This window comes from Galeopterus variegatus, unplaced genomic scaffold, assembly GCF_000696425.1.
Source record: "Galeopterus variegatus unplaced genomic scaffold, G_variegatus-3.0.2 Scaffold1054, whole genome shotgun sequence".
Classification (NCBI taxonomy): domain Eukaryota; kingdom Metazoa; phylum Chordata; class Mammalia; order Dermoptera; family Cynocephalidae; genus Galeopterus; species Galeopterus variegatus.
Genome location: NW_007727165.1, coordinates 180691 through 200503, shown reverse-complemented (window position 1 = coordinate 200503; position 19813 = coordinate 180691). Strand labels below are relative to the sequence as shown.

The 19813-nt window shown below is 38.7% G+C and overlaps 1 protein-coding gene and 1 non-coding gene across 6 annotated transcripts in view; one reads left to right on the top strand and one right to left on the bottom strand.

The window, feature by feature from the left end:
* The window catches only part of SPECC1L (sperm antigen with calponin homology and coiled-coil domains 1-like), a 148556-nt gene that overhangs the window by 38115 nt on the left and 90628 nt on the right, over positions 1 to 19813 (top strand). For 4 of the 5 annotated variants that reach the window (XM_008574500.1, XM_008574504.1, XM_008574502.1 and 1 more), the window contains 3 exons: positions 7845 to 7998; positions 12438 to 14068; positions 15895 to 16102. In XM_008574500.1, the coding sequence (XP_008572722.1) occupies positions 7845 to 7998; positions 12438 to 14068; positions 15895 to 16102 (1993 nt within the window). The remainder of the gene's footprint in view (positions 1 to 7844; positions 7999 to 12437; positions 14069 to 15894; positions 16103 to 19813) is intronic. The other variant, XM_008574503.1, reaches the window with a different exon arrangement.
* Positions 14914 to 14987, bottom strand: TRNAI-GAU. Its single transcript has one exon. It is a non-coding gene; the product is annotated as a tRNA-Ile (tRNA).

Here is a 19813-nt window from a genome sequence, read left to right as displayed (position 1 = left end):
TTCTCACAAATGATCTATCAAATAATATTGTCTTTAGAAAAACCACATAATTTACTTTCGTACTGTTAGATAGCACAACTTGGGTGGGTGGGGCAAGAGGGACAGTGAGGATTGGGAATAGGCTGCAGCACTGAGGGCTGGAGGGGAGGACCATAGGCCAGGCACTGATGCCTGGGACCACTTGGGTGCCTGACCTGGGGCTGGGTGGGGGTGGCCTGGAGAGTCCTGGGGTGGGAGATGGCTGGGATGCCCTGGGTGACGGAGGCCTCAGGTGCCCTGGACCCTTGGCAAATGGCAAGAGGCTGGTAGGTGGAAGGTGCACAGTGAGGCAGCTGGCAGTGCTCTTGCTGCTCTGGCGGGAGGGGCGCGGGGAGCCGGCGGAGCTGGTTGAGTCTTTGCAGCCTGCTCTTGAGGTGCCTCTTGCCGACGTCTGCGGCCATACTAGTGTTCAGCAGTTTTCTCTTGCCAACTTTTAGGATGTTCTGTCCTTCATATTTAAGGAATTCTTCACTGGGTGGCACTGCTGTACCACTACTAGAGTAGCTAGTTTCGATTCGTATTTTGATAAAATGAAAGCTGTGTTGTTCTTTGTAAAAGGAATTTCACACCAGCAGTGCAGAAAGTAGGTGCCAGGAAGGGAATTCATCTACTCAGCATAGTTTCAGAGGCTGGGAAGTCCAGAGGCCAGGAAACACATCTGGTGAAGTGACTCTATGGCAATGCAGGTGTCACAGGATGAGAATGGTGGAGCAGAGAGAGAGAGTATTTTGTTTTTTGATAGTAGCCGTCCTAGTGGATGTGAGGTGGTATAGTGTCTTTTTATACTATTTATAGTTCTTTCCCTTTTCTAGATGGGAGCCCTTTGTCATTTACACGAGCTGCACATATATTCTCCCACTTAGTGCCTTCTCCTTCTATTCCTTTTATGGTATCTTTTGGTGAACAGAGATTCTTTATTTTAATGTAGCCCAGTTTGTTAATATTTTCTTTATGGGGTGTGTGTGTGTGTGTGTGTGTAAGAAATCTTTACCCATCCCCAGGTCAAGAAGAGTTTTCTATACTTTTTTCTAGAAGTGTTTTGCTTTAGATTTTATTTTTATTTCCTCTATCTGCAATTAATTTTTTTTAAAAGCTTTTTATTTTGAAATAATTTTAGACTTACAGAAAAGTTGGAGGACTAGTAAAAATAATTTCAGTATAATCTTTACTTATATGCTGACCTTTTATCATGATTATCATTTTCCTGTATAATACATATATACATACATGCATACATGATTTTTTTTTTTTTCCTTTTTGTCTTTTTCCGTGTCCGGCAACGGATCGCAACCCTCAGTGTTGCTCCTGTACCGGACCGGGACCGGCAATGGGATCGCAACCCTCGGTGTTGCTCCCACGCCTCGCTCAGCCAGTGAGCGGGAACCGGTCTGTATGTGGGATCCGAACCCTCGGCGGGAGCGCCACCATGCTCCCAAGTGGCGCACTATAGCAGTGCACCACTGGGCCGGCCCCGATTTTTTTTTTTTTTTTTTTAAAGATGACCAGTAAGGGGATCTCAACCCTTGACTTGGTGTTGTCAGCATCACACTCTCCCAAGTGAGCTAACTGACCGTCCCTATATAGGGATCCGAACCCATGGCCTTGTTGTTATCAGTACCACACTCTCCCAAGTGAGCCACAGGCTGGCCCCCAGGCCCAAGAATTCTTGAGCAGGAACTGTTGAATTTTCTTCTTGCGTGCCTTTTTTAAAAAAAACTTTAGTGGGTAGGGCTAATCTTAAATCTTCTGGCCCCGTACATGATTTTTTTCCTGAGCTGTTTGACTGTAAATTGTAGACGTAATGCTCTTTTACTGCTGAATATTTCAGTGTGTATTTTCTAAAAAACAAGGACATTCTCCTTTATAATCGTAGTACAATTACATAATCAGGAAATTAACATTAACATATAAGCGTTCATTAAATTTCACTTATTGTTCTCATTTCCATTACAGCAAGAGACAAAAAAGTTGTTGTTTCTGGTCCAGGATCCAATCCAGAATTATGTATTGCATTTAGTTGTTATGCTCTTCAATCTCCTTAAATTTGGAATAGTTCCTGTCTTTGTCTTTCATGACCTTGACATTTCTAAAGAAATTGTAGACTGTTTTCCAAATTGGGTTTGTCAGTGTTTCCTTATGATTAGGTTCAGCTTATACATTTTGGGCAGGAATGCCACAGAAGCCATGTGTCCTTAGTGTAGCATTTCTGGAAGCACTTGGCTTTAGTCTGTTCCATTACTGGGAATGTTAAAGTTACTTCTTTTAAGGTGGTGTTGGCTAGATTTCTCTATCGTTGAGTTACTATGTTTCTTTTTTTAATTAATAAGAATCTTGTTGAAGATACTTTGAGACTTTGTAAATATCCTCTTACTAAACTTTCACTCTGGTTTTAAGGGTTTTTTTGATAATTCTTTCCAGAGTCAATTATTGCTATGATTTTTGTCAAATGGCAATTTGCTAATTCCATCATTCTTTCTATATTTATTAGTTATTAGAATTCTACTATAAGGAAGAATTCTTACTACCCTCCACTTATATTTTTTTTTTTTTTTTTTTTTTTTTGTCCTTTTTGAGACCGGCCGCACTGCGCTCACTCCAGCCATCGCTATATAGGATCCGAACCCGCGGCAGGAGCTCTGCTGCACTCCCAGCGCTGCACTCTCTCGAGTGCACCACGGGCTCGGCCCTATATTTTCATTTTTATTATTGTAGATTCATGGATTCTTATTCAGTGGACTATGAATTGTTAGCATCATTTATTTTGATGCCTTGATGCGGCCAGTGGTAGTCCCTTCAAGCTGGCTCCTGTGTTCTGTAAACACTTTAATATCCGGCACAATAAGTTTTGTACTTAAAAGGATGATACTTAAAAACCCAAGCTGGAAGTTAGGTATGCTCATTGCTTTTGGGAAAAACAAATAGGTATGCGCACACACATATATGCATACACACATATCTATATCAATTTCTGTATCTGTTTCTCTCTACACTAAAATGTGTGAATTCACACTGATACTTAAAATTCCATTGATGTACAAGGGCATAAGAGCCTTTCCATGTTCCATAATTATAATCCCTTTCTCTGACAGTGACAAACCTGACTTCTTTTATCTACAGTCTATTTATAGTACTTATTTTCTCAATCCTAGAATATACAGAAAATAGTTTCAGAATTGCTCTCTCATACCACTGTGAAAAACAAACCTACTGACTAGAGTTCAATATTTGTTTATACTCTTGTCTTTAGCTTGAAAGTTTGAGGATTTATTGTCAAAATACTATGTTCAAAAGATACTTGGGTTGTGTTATTCATTCGAAATACTGTTGCGTACATTGTTCCTATTGTATTCCATTTTAGGCTTCCCCCACTCTTGTTTGTTTAATTAATGAATTAATTTTTAGTATGTGAACACTAACATGGTTACACAAGTCAGAATTATATGGGAATATATATTCAGAGAAGTGCCTCTTCCCTCCTTCATTCCTTCTTACTCTGTTCCTACACACCCCCTGGATGTAAACAGTTTGGTTTTTGTTAATCCTTACTGTTTCATTTTGTATAAATGAGCAGATACACATATATTTTTTTATTTCCTTTTTCTTACACAAAAGGTGGTATAAGATATTCTTTTGTGCTTTGCTTATTTTTCATTTGATGTATTTTAGAAATCTCTCCATACCAATTTGTAGCAGTCTGCTTATTCTTTTTTATAGCTGTTTAATACTTTATGTTCACTAATGTGTACACTTACCTGTGTATAGGCATTTAAGATGTACCAATATTTTGAAATGAAAAACAATTCTGCAGTGAATAACCTTGTGTATGTGTATTTTTATATCATTGAAGTTGTGTCTTCAGGTTAAATTCGTAGAAGTAGAGGTCCCAGGCAAAAGATAAATGCACATGTAGTTTTGTTAGATATTGCCTGATTCCTCTCATAAGGCTTATGTCAAGGTGCATTCCCACCAGCAACTTATAGGAGTGCCTGTTTCCCTACTTTCTTCCCCAAACAATGTTTTGTCAGGGGTCCTGATAGGGCCCTTAGGCGTGGAGTCCTGGGGGAAGCCTAACGCAGCCACAACCAGGTTAAGAGTGCACCAAAAACACCATTTTCACGCAGGTAGTCCTCCATAGCCACTACAGTTGCCTTGGCTACCATAAAAGCAGCTAGTCTTTATAGCAGCAGTCACAGCCACTATGCAGATGGCACGCCAGATTCTCAACTGCACACTGACACAAAGAGAGGCACCAGTGAAGACTAAAAAAAAAAAAGAGGTCCTCTTTCTCCACAAAGCACACTCCAGAGTAATAGAAGAAGCATGTAATTTACGATAATAGGGGAGGACTTGATCACACCTGTCTCAGTACTGGACAGATCATCTAGGCAACAAACCAACAGAAGAACAGTTAATCTATCAGATGGAGAGACCAAATCTATGGTTATTAGAGGGGGAAGGGGAAGGAGGGAAGGAGAAGAAGAAGGGTAGAGATTGGATAAGGGGCATAAGGAACAAGTGTAATTTGTAACAATGAATATGCTAATAAAAAATAAATAAAAAAAAGAACGTGTTGTGGGCTGGCCCGGTGGCGCACTGCTACAGTGCGCTGCTTGGGAGTGTGGTGGCGCTCCCTCCGAGGGTTCGGATCCCACATACAGACCGGTTTCGCTCACTGGCTGAGCGAGGGGTGGGCACAGCACCGAGGGTTGCGATCCCGTTGCCAGTCCCGGTCCGGTGCGGGCGCGACACTGAGGGTTGCGATCCGTTGCCGGACACGAAAAAAGACAAAAAGGGGAAAAAAAAAAAAAAAAGAACGTGTTGTGATACTTTTTCATTTTTGCCAGACTGATAGGTGACAAGTGCTATCTCAATGCTGCTTAATTTGTATTCCTCTTATCATGAGTTAGATTGATCATCTTTTTATGTATTTGTGTGTGTATGTGTATTGATTGTGTGTGATTGTTCATTCATTTGCTCATTTTTCTTTTTGGTTTTTGGTCTTTTCCCCCTCAATTTTAAAGAGTTCTTTATGTGTTAAGGATCTTAGCCCTTTATCTATGAGATGTTGTAAATATTCTTTCCCATTTTTTCATTTTTTTTTTTTACTTTCTCATGATGTTTTTATTTGGCCGTGCAAAATATTTTTAAAACTTTCTTTAATTAGGGCCGGCCCCGTGGCGCACTCGGGAGAGTGTGGCGCTGGGAGCGCAGCGAGGCTCCCACGGCGGGTTCAGATCCTATATAGGACTGGCCGGTGCGCTCACTGGCTGAGCGCGGTGCGGGCGACACCAAGCCAAGGGTTGCGATTTCCTTACCGGTCACGAAAAAGACAAAAAAAAAAAAAAACCAAAACCTTTCTTTAATTAAATTTTTTTTTTAGTTTTTTTTTTTTTTTTTTTTTTTTTTTTTTTTTTTTTGGCAGCTGGCCAGTATAGGGATCTAAGCCCTTGACCTAGGTGTTAGATTTTTATTCTTATGTAGTCAAATTGATCAGTTCTCTGTTTTATGATTCAGGATCTTGAGTCACATTTAGAAAACCTTAGACTTTATTTTTGATATGGTGTGAAATAGGCCTCAAGATTCATTCCTGACTCCATCTTCCTCCCCTTTTATGAATATACAATTGACTTCGGACTATTTACTGGAAAGCCCGTGTTTTCTGCATGGCTTCCTTGGTCATAAATCAAGTGTCTGTATATACATAGTTTATGGACTTTTTATTATTTCACTGGTTTATTCTTGTGGCAGTACTGTACTATCTTATTATTATAAGTGCAGAGTTTGTGATTTGGTGCCTTAATGTATGCTTAACTTAAATGCCTTTTTGTAACAAATTGTAGCCAGAGAAGGGGGATGATCAAGCCACTTTTCACATAACTATGTATGGTGGTTTTCAGGTAATGGTTACGAAAGGAAAGAATATTTAACTTACAGAGAAAGAAAAATTAGCTCAGAGATAATCTTTGTTAATGGAATATAAAAGATGATTTGAAAATATGAGTATGTTGAATTTATTTATTGACTAATAGATGAGGGGCAGATTGACAGGAAAGAGATATGACTTTTTTTTTTTTTCCTTTTTCTCTTTTTTCGTGACCAGTAACGGGATCGCAACCCTCGGTGTTGCGCCCGCACTGCGCTCAACCAGTGAGCGACCGGTCTCCATATGGGATCCGAACCCTCGGCGGGAGCGCCACTGCGCTCCCAAGCGCTGCACTCTACCGAGTGTGCCACTGGGCCGGCCCAGAGATATGACTTTTGATTTCCAATTTTTTTGCATTGTAGTTGATGAACAGTTTTCATTAACAGAAACAGCCCTTAAAGAGTATAAACAGTCTTTCATGATTAATGCAGTGTCCCTTTTCCTCTTTATATGTTCTTCATTTCTCTTAATGTGATAATCCTTAATTATCAGAGTTTAATTCTGTTTAATTCATTAAAAACATTGATCTATTTTCTGCCTCTTTTTAAATAAGATAGATTGACCTACCTGGTGGTACTGTATTATAACTTTCATAATTGAATGATGAGAACCAAAGTCTACTCTATGTGAAGTCACTGACATTTAGAACCAGAAGAGAATTTAGAAATTAGGTACTTATGAGCCATTTATTTTAACCTGTAGAAATGAATTCATTATGGTTATCTGAGAGAGAGCATGGTTCCAGATAGAAGACAGATAAATCAATTGGCTATCTTATACCTTCACCTTAAAGGGAGAAAACTATTTGGTTCTTTTATTAAAAATTAATTTTTTGTTTTGTCCCCCCCACCCCGCAACAGATCTTTAACTCCTCTGTATTCTCATTTTTAGGAGAAGTAAAAACAGATTTCTTCACTATTTTTCTTAAATAATAATTTTACAATCAGTCCCATTATCCATGGTGTTTTTCTTTTTAAAAAAAAGTCTTTTTTTTGTCTTTTTTGTGACCGGAAAGGGGATCACAACCCTTGGTGTGGTATCGCCCGCACTGCGCTCAGCCAGTGAGCGCACCGGCCAGTCCTATATAGGATCCGAACCCGTGGCGGGAGCGTCGCTGCACTCCCAGCGCTGTACTCTCCCGAGTGCGACACGGGGCCGGCACAAAAAGCCCGTTATATTTTAAAATTGTCTTTATAAAATATAAAGAAATATTGCAAATGGTCTTTCTTAAGTAGTGTGATAATTTAGCCAGACTAATCCTTCCTCTAACCATAAAATCTATAGTTTTTTAATTAATATATCACCCGGGCCTTAAAAAGATCTTCTTTTCAATTTTGGCTTAAACTTGACTGCTAGGGAATTAGATAGGGTAAGAAAGATAAATTTCAGAATAATTTCTTTTAGATATTGGCTCCATCATTGAATCACTTTAGGGCAATGAAGATTTGACTTGTAATGATATTTCTCTCTAGCAGTTGCAAGGTGACACTTTCCTGTGGCATTGTAGAACTTCTTGCAATAGCCTGTATGGCATCACTAAAATGATTCTTATTCATAAGTCATGTCCTAGAAGGAGTAACAGGGATAATGTCTTCACTTTTTCCAGTTACTCACTGAATCTGGCACGTGTGGGCACCCAGCAGTCTTCTATAAAATCTTTGATTATGTGTATGATTTTTGTATTTTAAAAAGAAGGGTGTGATTATTTATAAACCTGTTAAGAGATTCTGTTTCTGTAGGACAGTATGGTGTGCTGTTTACTCTCAGAAAGTCTTTGCAGAGCTCTTGAACTCAGTATCAAAATCAAGAGCTTTGTTTAGTCTCAATATTGTTTAATCTTGCTTCATCTAGTCCATTTGTTTTTATTTTTTGTTGCTTCTAGACCAAGAGCAGTGATGACCTTTTAGCTGGAATGGCTGGTGGGGTAACGGTGACTAATGGTGTTAAAGGAAGGAAAAGCACCTGCCCATCTGCACCGCCTTCGGCATCTGTCCCTGCCATGACAACCGTGGAGAACAAATCCAAGATTAACACAGGTATGGGTAGCATTCAGTCTAAGATTTCAACTCCTTTTTTGTTTGAATAGGCAGAGTGCATTGGTGTTTAAGGTGTTCCATCTCATTATTAAAAATTTCAAACATATACAAAAGCAGACAGATTGGTATTTCATGTACTCATCACCATTATAAACTCATAGCCAATATTAACTCCTTGAAACCCACCCTCCCTTATTATTTTGAAACATCTTAGACTTTATATAATTTCATCAATGACTATTTCATTATATTAGATAAGACTTCTTTTAAAAACATAATCACAATACCATTATCAGTCCTTAAAATAATTAATAATCATTTCTTAAATCATATATTCAATAAATATTTAAATTTCCCCCAGTCTCATAAATGATGGGATTTTTTTTTTTTTTACTGTCTATTTTTGTTTGGATCAAGATTCCCATAAGATTCCCATATAATAATTGGCTGATGTGCCTCTTAAGATTTTTTTTAATCTATGGGTTTACCCCCTTTTTTCTTGTAATTTAATTTTTTTTAGAAACTGTTCATTTGACCTGTAGAGTTTCCCAGGATCTAGATTTTGATGTCATAACATCCCCATGATATCCTCAATCATTATCCTTTGTCCTCTCTGTTTACTGTAAGTTGCATTAGATCCAGAGCCCTGATGGGACAGGTTCAGGTTCCTTTTTTAAAAAAAATTTTTTTATCACAGACTCCTTTATAGGTGATGGTGCGTCTGTCCGTCAGGAGGCAGGATATTTCTGGTTGTCCTTTGATCAGTGCCTATATTCATTTATTCTAATTCTCCCATTCTTTCTTCGTTTAGCAGCTGTTTGTTTTTAGATTTGATAGAGTTTATAAATTAACTCGTTGTACGTTATAGGAGTAATGTTATCATGTTTTACTTTTTACATCTGTAGGAAAAAAACTGTAGAATTTGTAGTAAATATAAGATCATGTTTGTAATAAAGCTTATGAAAGCAGATTGGCAAAAATGATAGCAGGTCCTCTTCTATCATCATTTAGGCTCTTATCCCTTCTTTGGTTTACCTATTGTCCTTTCTCCTGCTTTGACCTGCAGACTCTTCTTTCTATCCTATGTCATGCCCCACTATTAATTATAATATAGCTGTGGTGTGAATAACAAGAGGGAATATTTACCTCCTTACTTTGTGCTTTGTGGGCATTGTTTCATTTTATTCTTACTGTAGCTCTCTGAGGTGGAGATTATGAGTATCCTCATTTTAGAGATGAGAAAACTTAAGCATCTTGCCCAAGGCCATGCATTCATTTGATCAGTAAATATTTATTGGGGACCCAGTTTGAACTAGGCCACAGGCTGGTGGTGGAGCAAGGACTGAACTTTATAGGTCTTATACTCCCAAGCCTGGGGTCATCACTACATTTAATACTACAGCTTATGTGGTAAGAAGAAAATTACTCTATTGCCATCTGTATCTCTTCCTATTTCCTGCCTTTAGAATTGTTCTGGAAAAGATTCCATGTGTTTGCACACATAGTTCCTTGCTGACTACCACCTGATCTCAGGATTCAGTTATCGCCTCCCTGGATCAGTAGCCTTAGTATGGCTTTGTATATCTGTGTTAGTTTGCCAGGGCTGCCATAACAAAATACCACACACTGGATGGCTTAAACAGCAGAAATTTCCCGATTCTGGAGGCAGGAAGTCCGAGATTATAAAGTGTTAGCAGATTTGCTTTCTCCTGAGGCCTCTTTCTTTGCCTTGCAGACAGCTGCATTCTTGCTGTGTCTTCACAGGGTTGTTTCTGTGTGTGTGTATCTGTGTCCTAATATCCTCTTCTTATAAGGACACCAGTCATGTTGGATTAGGGCCCACCCTCATGACTTCATTTCACCTCAGTTACCTCTTTAACTTAATTACCCCATCTCCAGATTTAGTCACATTCTGAGGTTCTGGGGTTTAGGGCTTTGACATATGAATTGGGGCAAGGGAGTGGTGCACAATTCAACCCATAACAACATTCTTAATTTTTCAGTCACCTGCTCTACCTTTACTTACTCCCAATGAGTTCCCTAAGGTGTTTGATTTCAAGGTACTAATTCACTTATCTTTACCTCAGATTATTCTGTCTACTCACTCATCATAGTAATCCCACAAGGGAGATTTTTCTTCTTTGTGTTTGGTCTCTTCCTCTCCTCTTGTTTCTTTACCTCTCCTTTCATTTGGGGGCATTATCAGTCCTTCCCTCCTTATTGGCTCCTTCCCTTTTGTCTATCAAACATGCACAGATCTTTGTTTCTTGGGAAGGTTTTTGGTTTAGATAAGGATGATGGTGCCATTTACAGAAATGGGGAAGGGAATTAATGTTGGGGGGAACAAGTTATATCATCCTTTTCCTTTTTTGGCCTCCATATACAGTTGTTTCTTCTAATCCTGTTACGTCTGCTTTTAAAACCTGTCACAGATTTATTATCCCTTCTCTGTTCTTAGTGCCACCCCCTGAATATAGGCCCTTCTACTCTGCTTTCTTTCTCAGATGTTCCATTTACTGTCCTCTAGATTCATCTCGATAAAAATGCTTTTTGTTATGTTTGTTCCCTGCTCAAGAACATTTATTGACTTGCTGTGACTCACTGAATTCTGCCTGATGTTCAGGGCTCTATATAAACATTCCCCTACGGCTTCCATTAACAGTGTAACCTTACTTTTCCTTTCTCCGCTGTGCTCACTTCTACTTCCTCATCCTTGTCTAACTTGTGACGAGCCTGAATTCCCTCTCCTCTACACCCCATCAATGGCAAGATTAGTGGCTATCTTCCTGCATCATGTAGACCATTTGCTCCCTCTTACCTCCACAGCCTGCTGCCCACTGCACAGAGAACCAGGAGGTTCTTTAAAAATGTTTACTGATTATATCTAGATCTTATTTTTAAAAATGAAAAAATTCTAATTAATTCTTAAGTATTTATGGGTGTTTTAACATATTCCTATTCTTCTTGTATTCAATAAGTGATCATGTCAATTGTTTTGACAGGTTTAAAATTTTAGCAGCTAAGTAATAGTGTGATTTGTGAAACAGATTTGATCGACACATCTCATTACTTAACATTAACGCGTCATTGTTTCTTAACATTTTGAGAGGCGATATAACATACTGGTTAAGTTGCAAATTCTGGAGCCAGACTGCCTGAGTTTGAATCTTGGCTCATCCATTTATTACCTATGGGAAGTTGGCAAATTATTTTACATCTCCTTGTCAAAGTTTCTTCACCTGTGAAACAGGATGATAATAGCACCAACCTCAGAGTTTTGATGAGGCTTGTATAAATTAATGTATATGAAGTGTTAATGACTGTGTTTGGAATAAGTGCTAGGTATGTGTTAGGCATTGTTGTTATAATTATTGTTACTATGTATGTGGTATTCTATGGTGTGGAAACTTTTGCATTTACTTTAGTCATAATTTTTGTGTTTCTTGTAGGTAGCTTAGATTTTTGGTTTGTCCATAGGATGCCTTTCCCTTCTTTTCCACCTGTGCTCTCCTTTCACCATCTGTTTATAGTTAGTTTGCCATCTGACCAGCTAATTCTAGAATCATCTTCATCTAGTTTGTCCTAGAATATTATGCCCCTGGCCAACTGTTTAAAGCCCTGCTTTTGGATTCAAGTTAATGTGTATAATTTAAACAACAGTTTTATTGACATATAATTCACATTCAATAAAATTTATCCTTTTACACTGTTCAATAAAGTGTATAACTTCTTTTCCATTGATAGTTAAAAGATGAAAGATCTGGTTTTGAGGAAACTGAATTTTAAAGTAACAGACTGTAAGGCAAGATTATTGTAGGTCTAAATCAATGTGTAGATCCTAGATTTTATCTCATTAGTCCTGGTGCATGAACTATATATGCTTTTTTTTTTTTTTTTTCCTTTTTGTCTTTTTTCGTGACCGGCAACGGATCGCAACCCTCAGTGTCGCGCCCGTACCGGACTGGGACCGGCAACGGGATCGGCAACGGGATCGCAACCCTCGGTGTTGCGCCCGCACCTCGCTCAGCCAGTGAGCGGCCGGTCTGTATATGGGATCCGAACCCTCGGCGGGAGCGCCGCCGCGCTCCCAAGCGGCACACTGTAGCAGTGCACCACCGGGCCAGCCCTATATATGCTTTTTTTTTTTTTTTCCTTTTTGTCTTTTTTCGTGACCGGCAACGGATCGCAACCCTCAGTGTCGCGCCCGTACCGGACTGGGACCGGCAACGGGATCGGCAACGGGATCGCAACCCTCGGTGTTGCGCCCGCACCTCGCTCAGCCAGTGAGCGGCCGGTCTGTATATGGGATCCGAACCCTCGGCGGGAGCGCCGCCGCGCTCCCAAGCGGCACACTGTAGCAGTGCACCACCGGGCCAGCCCTATATATGCTTTTTTATTGCTGATATTTTTGCCTTAAATTCTTTGTTTCAAACCCATAGGCACGAGTTCTTCAACCAAGCGGAGCACTTCTGCAGGTAATAAAGAATCCAGTTCTACTAGAGAAAGATTACGTGAACGTACTCGACTAAACCAGAGCAAAAAACTACCTTCTGCAGGTCAGGGAGCTAATGACGTGGCACTGGCTAAACGTTCCCGCAGTCGCACTGCTACAGAATGTGATATTCGCATGAGCAAGTCTAAATCAGACAATCAGATCAGTGACAAAGCTGCTTTGGAAGCCAAAGTGAAAGATCTTCTCACGCTGGCAAAAACAAAGGATGTGGAAATTTTACACTTGAGAAATGAACTCCGAGACATGCGTGCTCAGCTGGGCATTAATGAGGATCACTCTGAGGGCGATGAAAAATCTGAGAAGGAAACCATTATCTCTCACCAGCCAACTGATGTTGAGTCCACTTTATTGCAGTTACAGGAACAGAATACTGCCATTCGTGAAGAACTCAACCAGCTGAAAAATGAAAACAGAATGTTAAAGGACAGGTTGAATGCATTGGGCTTTTCCCTAGAGCAGAGGTTAGACAATTCTGAAAAACTGTTTGGCTATCAGTCCCTGAGCCCAGAAATTGCCCCTGGTAACCAGAGCGATGGAGGAGGAACTCTGACTTCTTCAGTGGAAGGCTCTGCCCCTGGGTCAGTGGAAGATCTCTTGAGTCAAGATGAAAATACTCTCATGGCCCATCAGCACAGTAACTCTATGGACAACCTAGACAGTGAGTGCAGTGAGGTTTACCAGCCCCTCACATCAAGCGATGATGCACTGGATGCACCGTCATCCTCAGAGTCTGAAGGCATCCCGAGCATAGAGCGCTCTCGGAAGGGGAGCAGTGGGAACGCCAGTGAAGTGTCTGTCGCTTGCTTGACAGAACGGATACACCAGATGGAAGAGAACCAGCATAGTACGAGTGAGGAACTTCAGGCAACTCTGCAAGAGCTAGCTGATTTACAACAGATCACCCAAGAACTGAATAGTGAAAATGAAAGGCTCGGAGAAGAGAAGGTTATTCTTATGGAATCTTTATGTCAGCAAAGCGATAAATTGGAACACTTTAGTCGACAGATTGAATATTTCCGCTCCCTTCTAGATGAACATCACATTTCTTATGTTATAGATGAAGATGTAAAAAGTGGACGCTATATGGAATTAGAACAACGGTATATGGACCTAGCTGAGAATGCCCGTTTTGAACGAGAACAGCTCCTTGGTGTCCAGCAGCATTTAAGCAATACTTTGAAAATGGCAGAACAAGACAACAAGGAAGCTCAAGAAATGATAGGGGCACTCAAAGAGCGCAGTCACCACATGGAGCGAATTATTGAGTCTGAGCAGAAGGGTAAAGCAGCTTTGGCAGCCACGTTAGAGGAGTACAAAGCCACAGTGGCCAGTGACCAGATAGAGATGAATCGTCTGAAGGCCCAGCTGGAGAATGAAAAGCAGAAAGTGGCAGAGCTGTATTCTATCCATAACTCTGGAGACAAATCTGATATTCAGGATCTCCTGGAGAGTGTTAGGCTGGACAAAGAAAAAGCAGAGACTCTGGCTAGTAACCTGCAAGAAGATCTGGCTCATACCAGAAACGATGCCAATCGGTTGCAGGACACCATTGCTAAGGTATTGTTTAAATAGACAATAATGTTCTGGATCAGCATTATGCAGCTGCCATACACAGCATACTGAAAATCAGGATCATTTGTTTGGTGTATTATTAGCTTTTTTTTTTTTTTTTTTTTTTTTTGGCTGCTGGCCAGTACAGGGATCGAACCCAGGACCTTGTGTTATCAGCACCACACTTTAACCAACTGAGCTAGCCAGCCAGCCCTCATTAGCTTTTTTTTTAAGCAGATTTTTTTAAAGTTTGGGAATTATTTTCTTTTATTGGAATAGAGTGAAAAGTATTCTTATAATAATGTCACTCTTACTTGCATTTCATTACTGTTTTCTTGTCTTTGAGAGGATGTGGTTAGAGTTACAGCTAACACCAGAATTTGTCCTTGCTTATGGGATATGCCCATGGAGTGGGTCATGCAATTTTGCATCCTTATCCCTAACATATTTTAGTGTAAGATAGATGGATTAGCCATAGGATCAGCAATGCCTGCCACTTCTCATCCTGCTATAGTTGTAGTTTTTCAAATAGAGTTTGTTGTGAGTTAAAAATATATGTGGAGTATAGAGCGTCCTATTTCTTAGAGGTCTGTGATTTGTTGCTGGCAGGGACCCGAGAGGTCATAAGTTGAGTCCCTTTGTTTTATAGGAATGCAGCATAATAGTGAGTACTCAGTCAGACGTGTTGCCCAGGGCTGCTGCCATTCTGGCTGGGGCTCTGTACCCTGAGTGGTTGCTGATGAAGTGTTTATTTCCATGAATTATCTAATTATTGTGTCTCACTTTTTATTTATTTGTTTTTTTAGTGCAATGATTTTTAGGATCTTTTTTTTTTTTTTCTTTTTGGCTGTTGGCCAATACAGGGATTGAACCCTTGACCTTGGTGTTATCAGTACCACATTCTAACCAACTGAACTAACTGGCCAGCCCCCAGTGCAATTATTTTTAAAGTAAGAAGTATTAGTATATCTTTGGCCAAAATTTGAATAGTTTAGACTAGAAATTTTTCTAGTAATCACTTTTAGAATTATAGGAGATACATATTATTTCTTGGAGTATGAATGTTGAGGGCACTATGAACTAATACTTCTGAAAAGACACTATTTGAGAATTTTTATATATTTCCATTTTCAATTTGATATTGAAACTGTCACAAAGAAGACATCATTTTTGTAGGAAAGAATGTTAATCATTAATCAAATGCATGCTTTCGGTCCAAACTTTGGAGGAGGGAAAATTTCAGAAATTTCCTTGTAAAGAATCTGGTTAAGTTCAATGATATGTCAATATAATTTCATTCAGGGATGAAGCAAAAGTTTATGCTTAACATATTATCTATAATCTTATTGTAGAGTGCTTTTTCATGCTTTTTTTGGATTAGCCAATATTTTATTGCATTTTTATTTTATTGCATTTCCTTTGTTGCTCTCTTAGATATACATCTTTGTTTTGTTATCTTAGTGGTTGCTTAAAGTTTTATAGTGTGTATTAGTCCATTTTCTGATGCTTATAATAGAATACCTGAAACTGGGTAATTTATGAAGAAACAAAATTTATTTCTTACAGTTTAGAGGTTGGGAAATCCAACGTCAGGGGGCACATTCTTCTTGGTGGGAACTCTCTACAGAGTCCTTTGGCAATGCAGGCAATCACATGGTGAGGGCTAAGCAAGAGCCTTTTTCATGCTTTCTAACAGTTATTATACAGGTGGTTTTAGTTCATGCATAGTACCTTATGCTTAGCTTCCATTTGAAATAGTGTGTACCTCAATTCTAGAATTTATCTTAGAACAATTCTTACTTTTCTATATCTGCACAAACAATTTTATATAGGTGGAAGATGAATACCGAGCCTTCCAAGAAGAAGCTAAGAAACAAATTGAAGATTTGAACATGACATTAGAAAAATTAAGATCAGAGCTAGAAGAAAAAGAGACAGAAAGGAGCGACATGAAAGAAACCATCTTTGAACTTGAGGACGAAGTAGAACAACATCGAGCTGTGAAACTTCATGACAACCTCATTATTTCTGATTTAGAGAGTAAGTGATGAGACAACTTTTCATTCCCTTTTGTCCTACCCTTTTAACATGTGAAGATAGTTTGCATTTAGTAAAAACTGGTAATTCTGACTGGCACAGTAGTCCAAAGGCAGTAGCACACAGCTGGCTTGCAGAAATATGAATATGGCAAAAGTATAATTCGCACATTATTTGAAAGTCTTTGGACTGCTGTTTTGTTCCTACAGTAGAACTGTTAAGTAGAAGCATTACTTTAAAATTGTAGCTAATTAAGGAAAATCATTTAAGTGAAAAGCTAATGGGAATGTTATTTCCTAGATCTTAAAAAAGCCATTTATAATTTACTTCTAGTGATTGCAAATTTACTGAGACGAAAATATTGATCCTGCATAATCTTAGGTTCAGTTTTTTTGGGTTTTTTTTGTCTTTTTGTCTTTTTCCATGTCCGGCAACGGATCGCAACCCTCAGTGTTGCCCCCGTACCGGACCGGGGACCGGCAACGGGATCGCAACCCTCGGTGTTGCTCCCGCACCTCGCTCAGCCAGTGAGCAGGAACCGGTCTGTATGTGGGATCCGAACGCTCGGGCGGGAGCGCCGCCGCACTTCCCAAGCGGCGCACTTATCCAGTGCGCCACTGGGCCGGCCCCATTAGGTTCAGTTTTTATTTCTTTTTCTGATTTTCTTTCTTATCATGAATATTTTTATAACACGGTAGAATTAAAACTCAGGTTTTAAGTTTTTTATTTTTTATGTTAAAATTTTTTTTAACTTTTATTTTCTCATTATTTCAGACTTATCAGAGTTGAAAATATAGAACAAAGCATTGCTGTATAGAAATTCTGATTAGGAATATGATACTTGCATGCAAATGAGGGAAAAAAACCAGTAACTGCACAGTGGAAAAATTGGGTAATACTTTGGATGACTATGTGAGTGACATAGATTTAGACTCATCATTGGCTAGGCCATAGTCTGACTAAGGTATAACTTCAGTTAATCACAAAGAAATATTAGATAAAAAATGTGGAATATTCTAAGAGCAGAGGCATGGGGGAATAGTGCTATAGTCTTTAAAAATGCCAATGTCACAAAAGACAAAAGCTATGAAAATGTTCCAGATTAAAAGAGGCTAAGAAGCTATGACAATTAAATATTATACCCGTGCCTAGACAGGTGTGGTACTGCAGGGAGGAAATACTGTGAAAAGGGCATTATCACAAAATTGGAATGTGGATGATAGATTAGATATAGGTATCATATTGGTATAATTTATGATGTTAATTACTGTATTTATGTAAGAGAGTATCCCTGTTCTTAGGAACCACATACTGAATATTTAGGGGTAAAAGGCCATGATATATATCCTCAAATGGCTCCAGAGAAAAAATTAGAGATAGATAGATAGAGATAGCAACTGATAAAAACAAATGGCTAAACTGTTAACAATAGGCAAATCTGAGTAAAATGGTATGTGGGTGTACCTTGTACTATTTTTGTAACTTTTTATAAGTTTGAAATTATTTACAAATAATACATTAAAAAAATTCTTATGTATTCCTCATCTAGATTCCTCAAATGTTAACAAATTTTAAGTCATAGAATACTTTTATATTGCCCGGGTGGGGATGGATAAGTAGATGAGGGTAATCTTTTTCAATTCATTGGTTACAGCTTTTTAAATTTTTGGTTCATGCTACTACTCCTTTGGGCTCTACTAGTGTATTATTCTTTGACCAGGTATTGATTGGCAAGTGTGGCATTGAACCAGATCCCATGTGTGGATGCTAGGAGATAGTGGGTCATTTGCTGGAGCAGCCCCTGAATGTGTCTTTTGCCAATTCTGAGCTCTGGCTAGCTGACCCAGCATCTGTAAATTGACTCCAAGGTTATTTGGTTCATTCTGAGGCCTCTGTGTACTAAAGTAGCTGACTATAGGACTGTATCTTTTGGAGAATATGGTAGAGTCATAGAGATGAACTTTCTCATCTAAAGTTATAAAAACCTTTTAGTTTAACATTTATGTTTAGTTTGTATTGTGACTTGAGAGGATTTATCTGATTCTACTTAAGCGTAACAGGTTCTAGATTAACTTCGAAGTTCAGTGTACTTTCCATTTAATGTACTGGAAATAATACTGTATCCTTTTCTCTTGCAAACTTTTGTTTTGAGCATGGAAAGAGTGACACCTTGTGGTAATTGGAGCAATACTAGAAAACTGTTAGGTGATCTGGATTGCTGGGTCGAAATTTTACAAATCGTTACAGTAACATTGTGTGCATTTTAATTAGGAAATGGCTGAAAATCATGAATAGTTTTTTTTTTAGTCATCTTGCTTCTCTCAGTTTTTTGAAATCAAAAGTTCAAATATACAGAAATAAAGAATAGTACAGTTAGCACCCACTGCCTATATTTGACAATTCTTAAAGCTTTACAGTGTTCACCTTCCTTACATGTGTATTTAACTGAACTAGGTTACAGTAAGCTGTAGACCTCATGACACTCACCCCCTATGTATTTCAACATGCAACTTCTAAACAACACATAACCACAATACTAAGTCCAGATCTAGTAAAATTAGTCATAATTCCCTAGTATCATCTAATAGCCCATATTCAGATTTTCCCAGTGGTCCTGAAAATGTCTTTTATAGTGTTTTTAAAAATAGGAATCAAGATCTAAACAAATTTCACACATTGCATTTAGTTGTTATATCTTAGTCTGGTAGGAGTTAAATTTTTTTTTTTTCTAGCAAGGGGGCAATTTCTAGCATTTTGGATAGATGCTAAGTCAGTGCTTTGTATAGGGGACTTGAAGACAGGAGGTGTTGTTAGTTAAGAAATCAAGATTATCTCCTGTGGAATGTTTTAACAACCATAACCACAGATCAATTTTAGAACTTTCTCATCATCCCAAAAAGAAACTCTGTACCCATTAGTAGTCACTCTTCATTTACCCCGGGATGATTCTTTCTGACTTTGGAATTAGTGGATAGGATTTTTTTTTAAATGACTGGTAAGGGGATCTTAACCCCTGACTTGGTGTTATCAGCATGACACTCTCCCAAGTGAGCCACGGGCCAGCCCTAGTAGATAGGATTTTAAAGCAGCTATTGTAACTGTGCTCAAGGATGCAGAGGAAAATACACTCGTAATGCAGGTACAAATGGCAAATCTCAGCAGAGGAATAAAAACTATTAAAAAATAATGGAATTATAGAACTGAAAAATGTTACATCTAATATAAAAGGTTTACTGAATCATCTAAGCAGCAAATTAGAGATATAGAAGAGCCAGTGCCTTGAAGATAAATCAGTAATTATCCAATCTGAGGCACAGGGAGAGAAAAGACTGAAAAAAAATGAATAGAGCATTAGTGACTTGTGGGATAATATCAAACAGTGTTACATATATTATTAAAGTTCCAGAAGGCTCCCAGATCACATCAGTGTCACACTGCTTAGACCTGGCCTTCAATGCTTGTCAGTATTTCTTGAACTTAGCAAATAAGCTGGAAAGATCTGATGTAAAAACACACTTAAGACTTCCAGTTCAAGGTGATGACCTGAGGTCACACATATACTTCCTTTACTTCCCAAAGTTCTATTTACGTGGCAGAAGAACTATGAAAATTGTGATGAACCTAAAACTGAGATAGAAAACAGGGCAAGGATGTTATCAGTAGATGAAGAATTTCCCTTATCTGTGGGGGATACATTCGAAGATGTATGTAGAT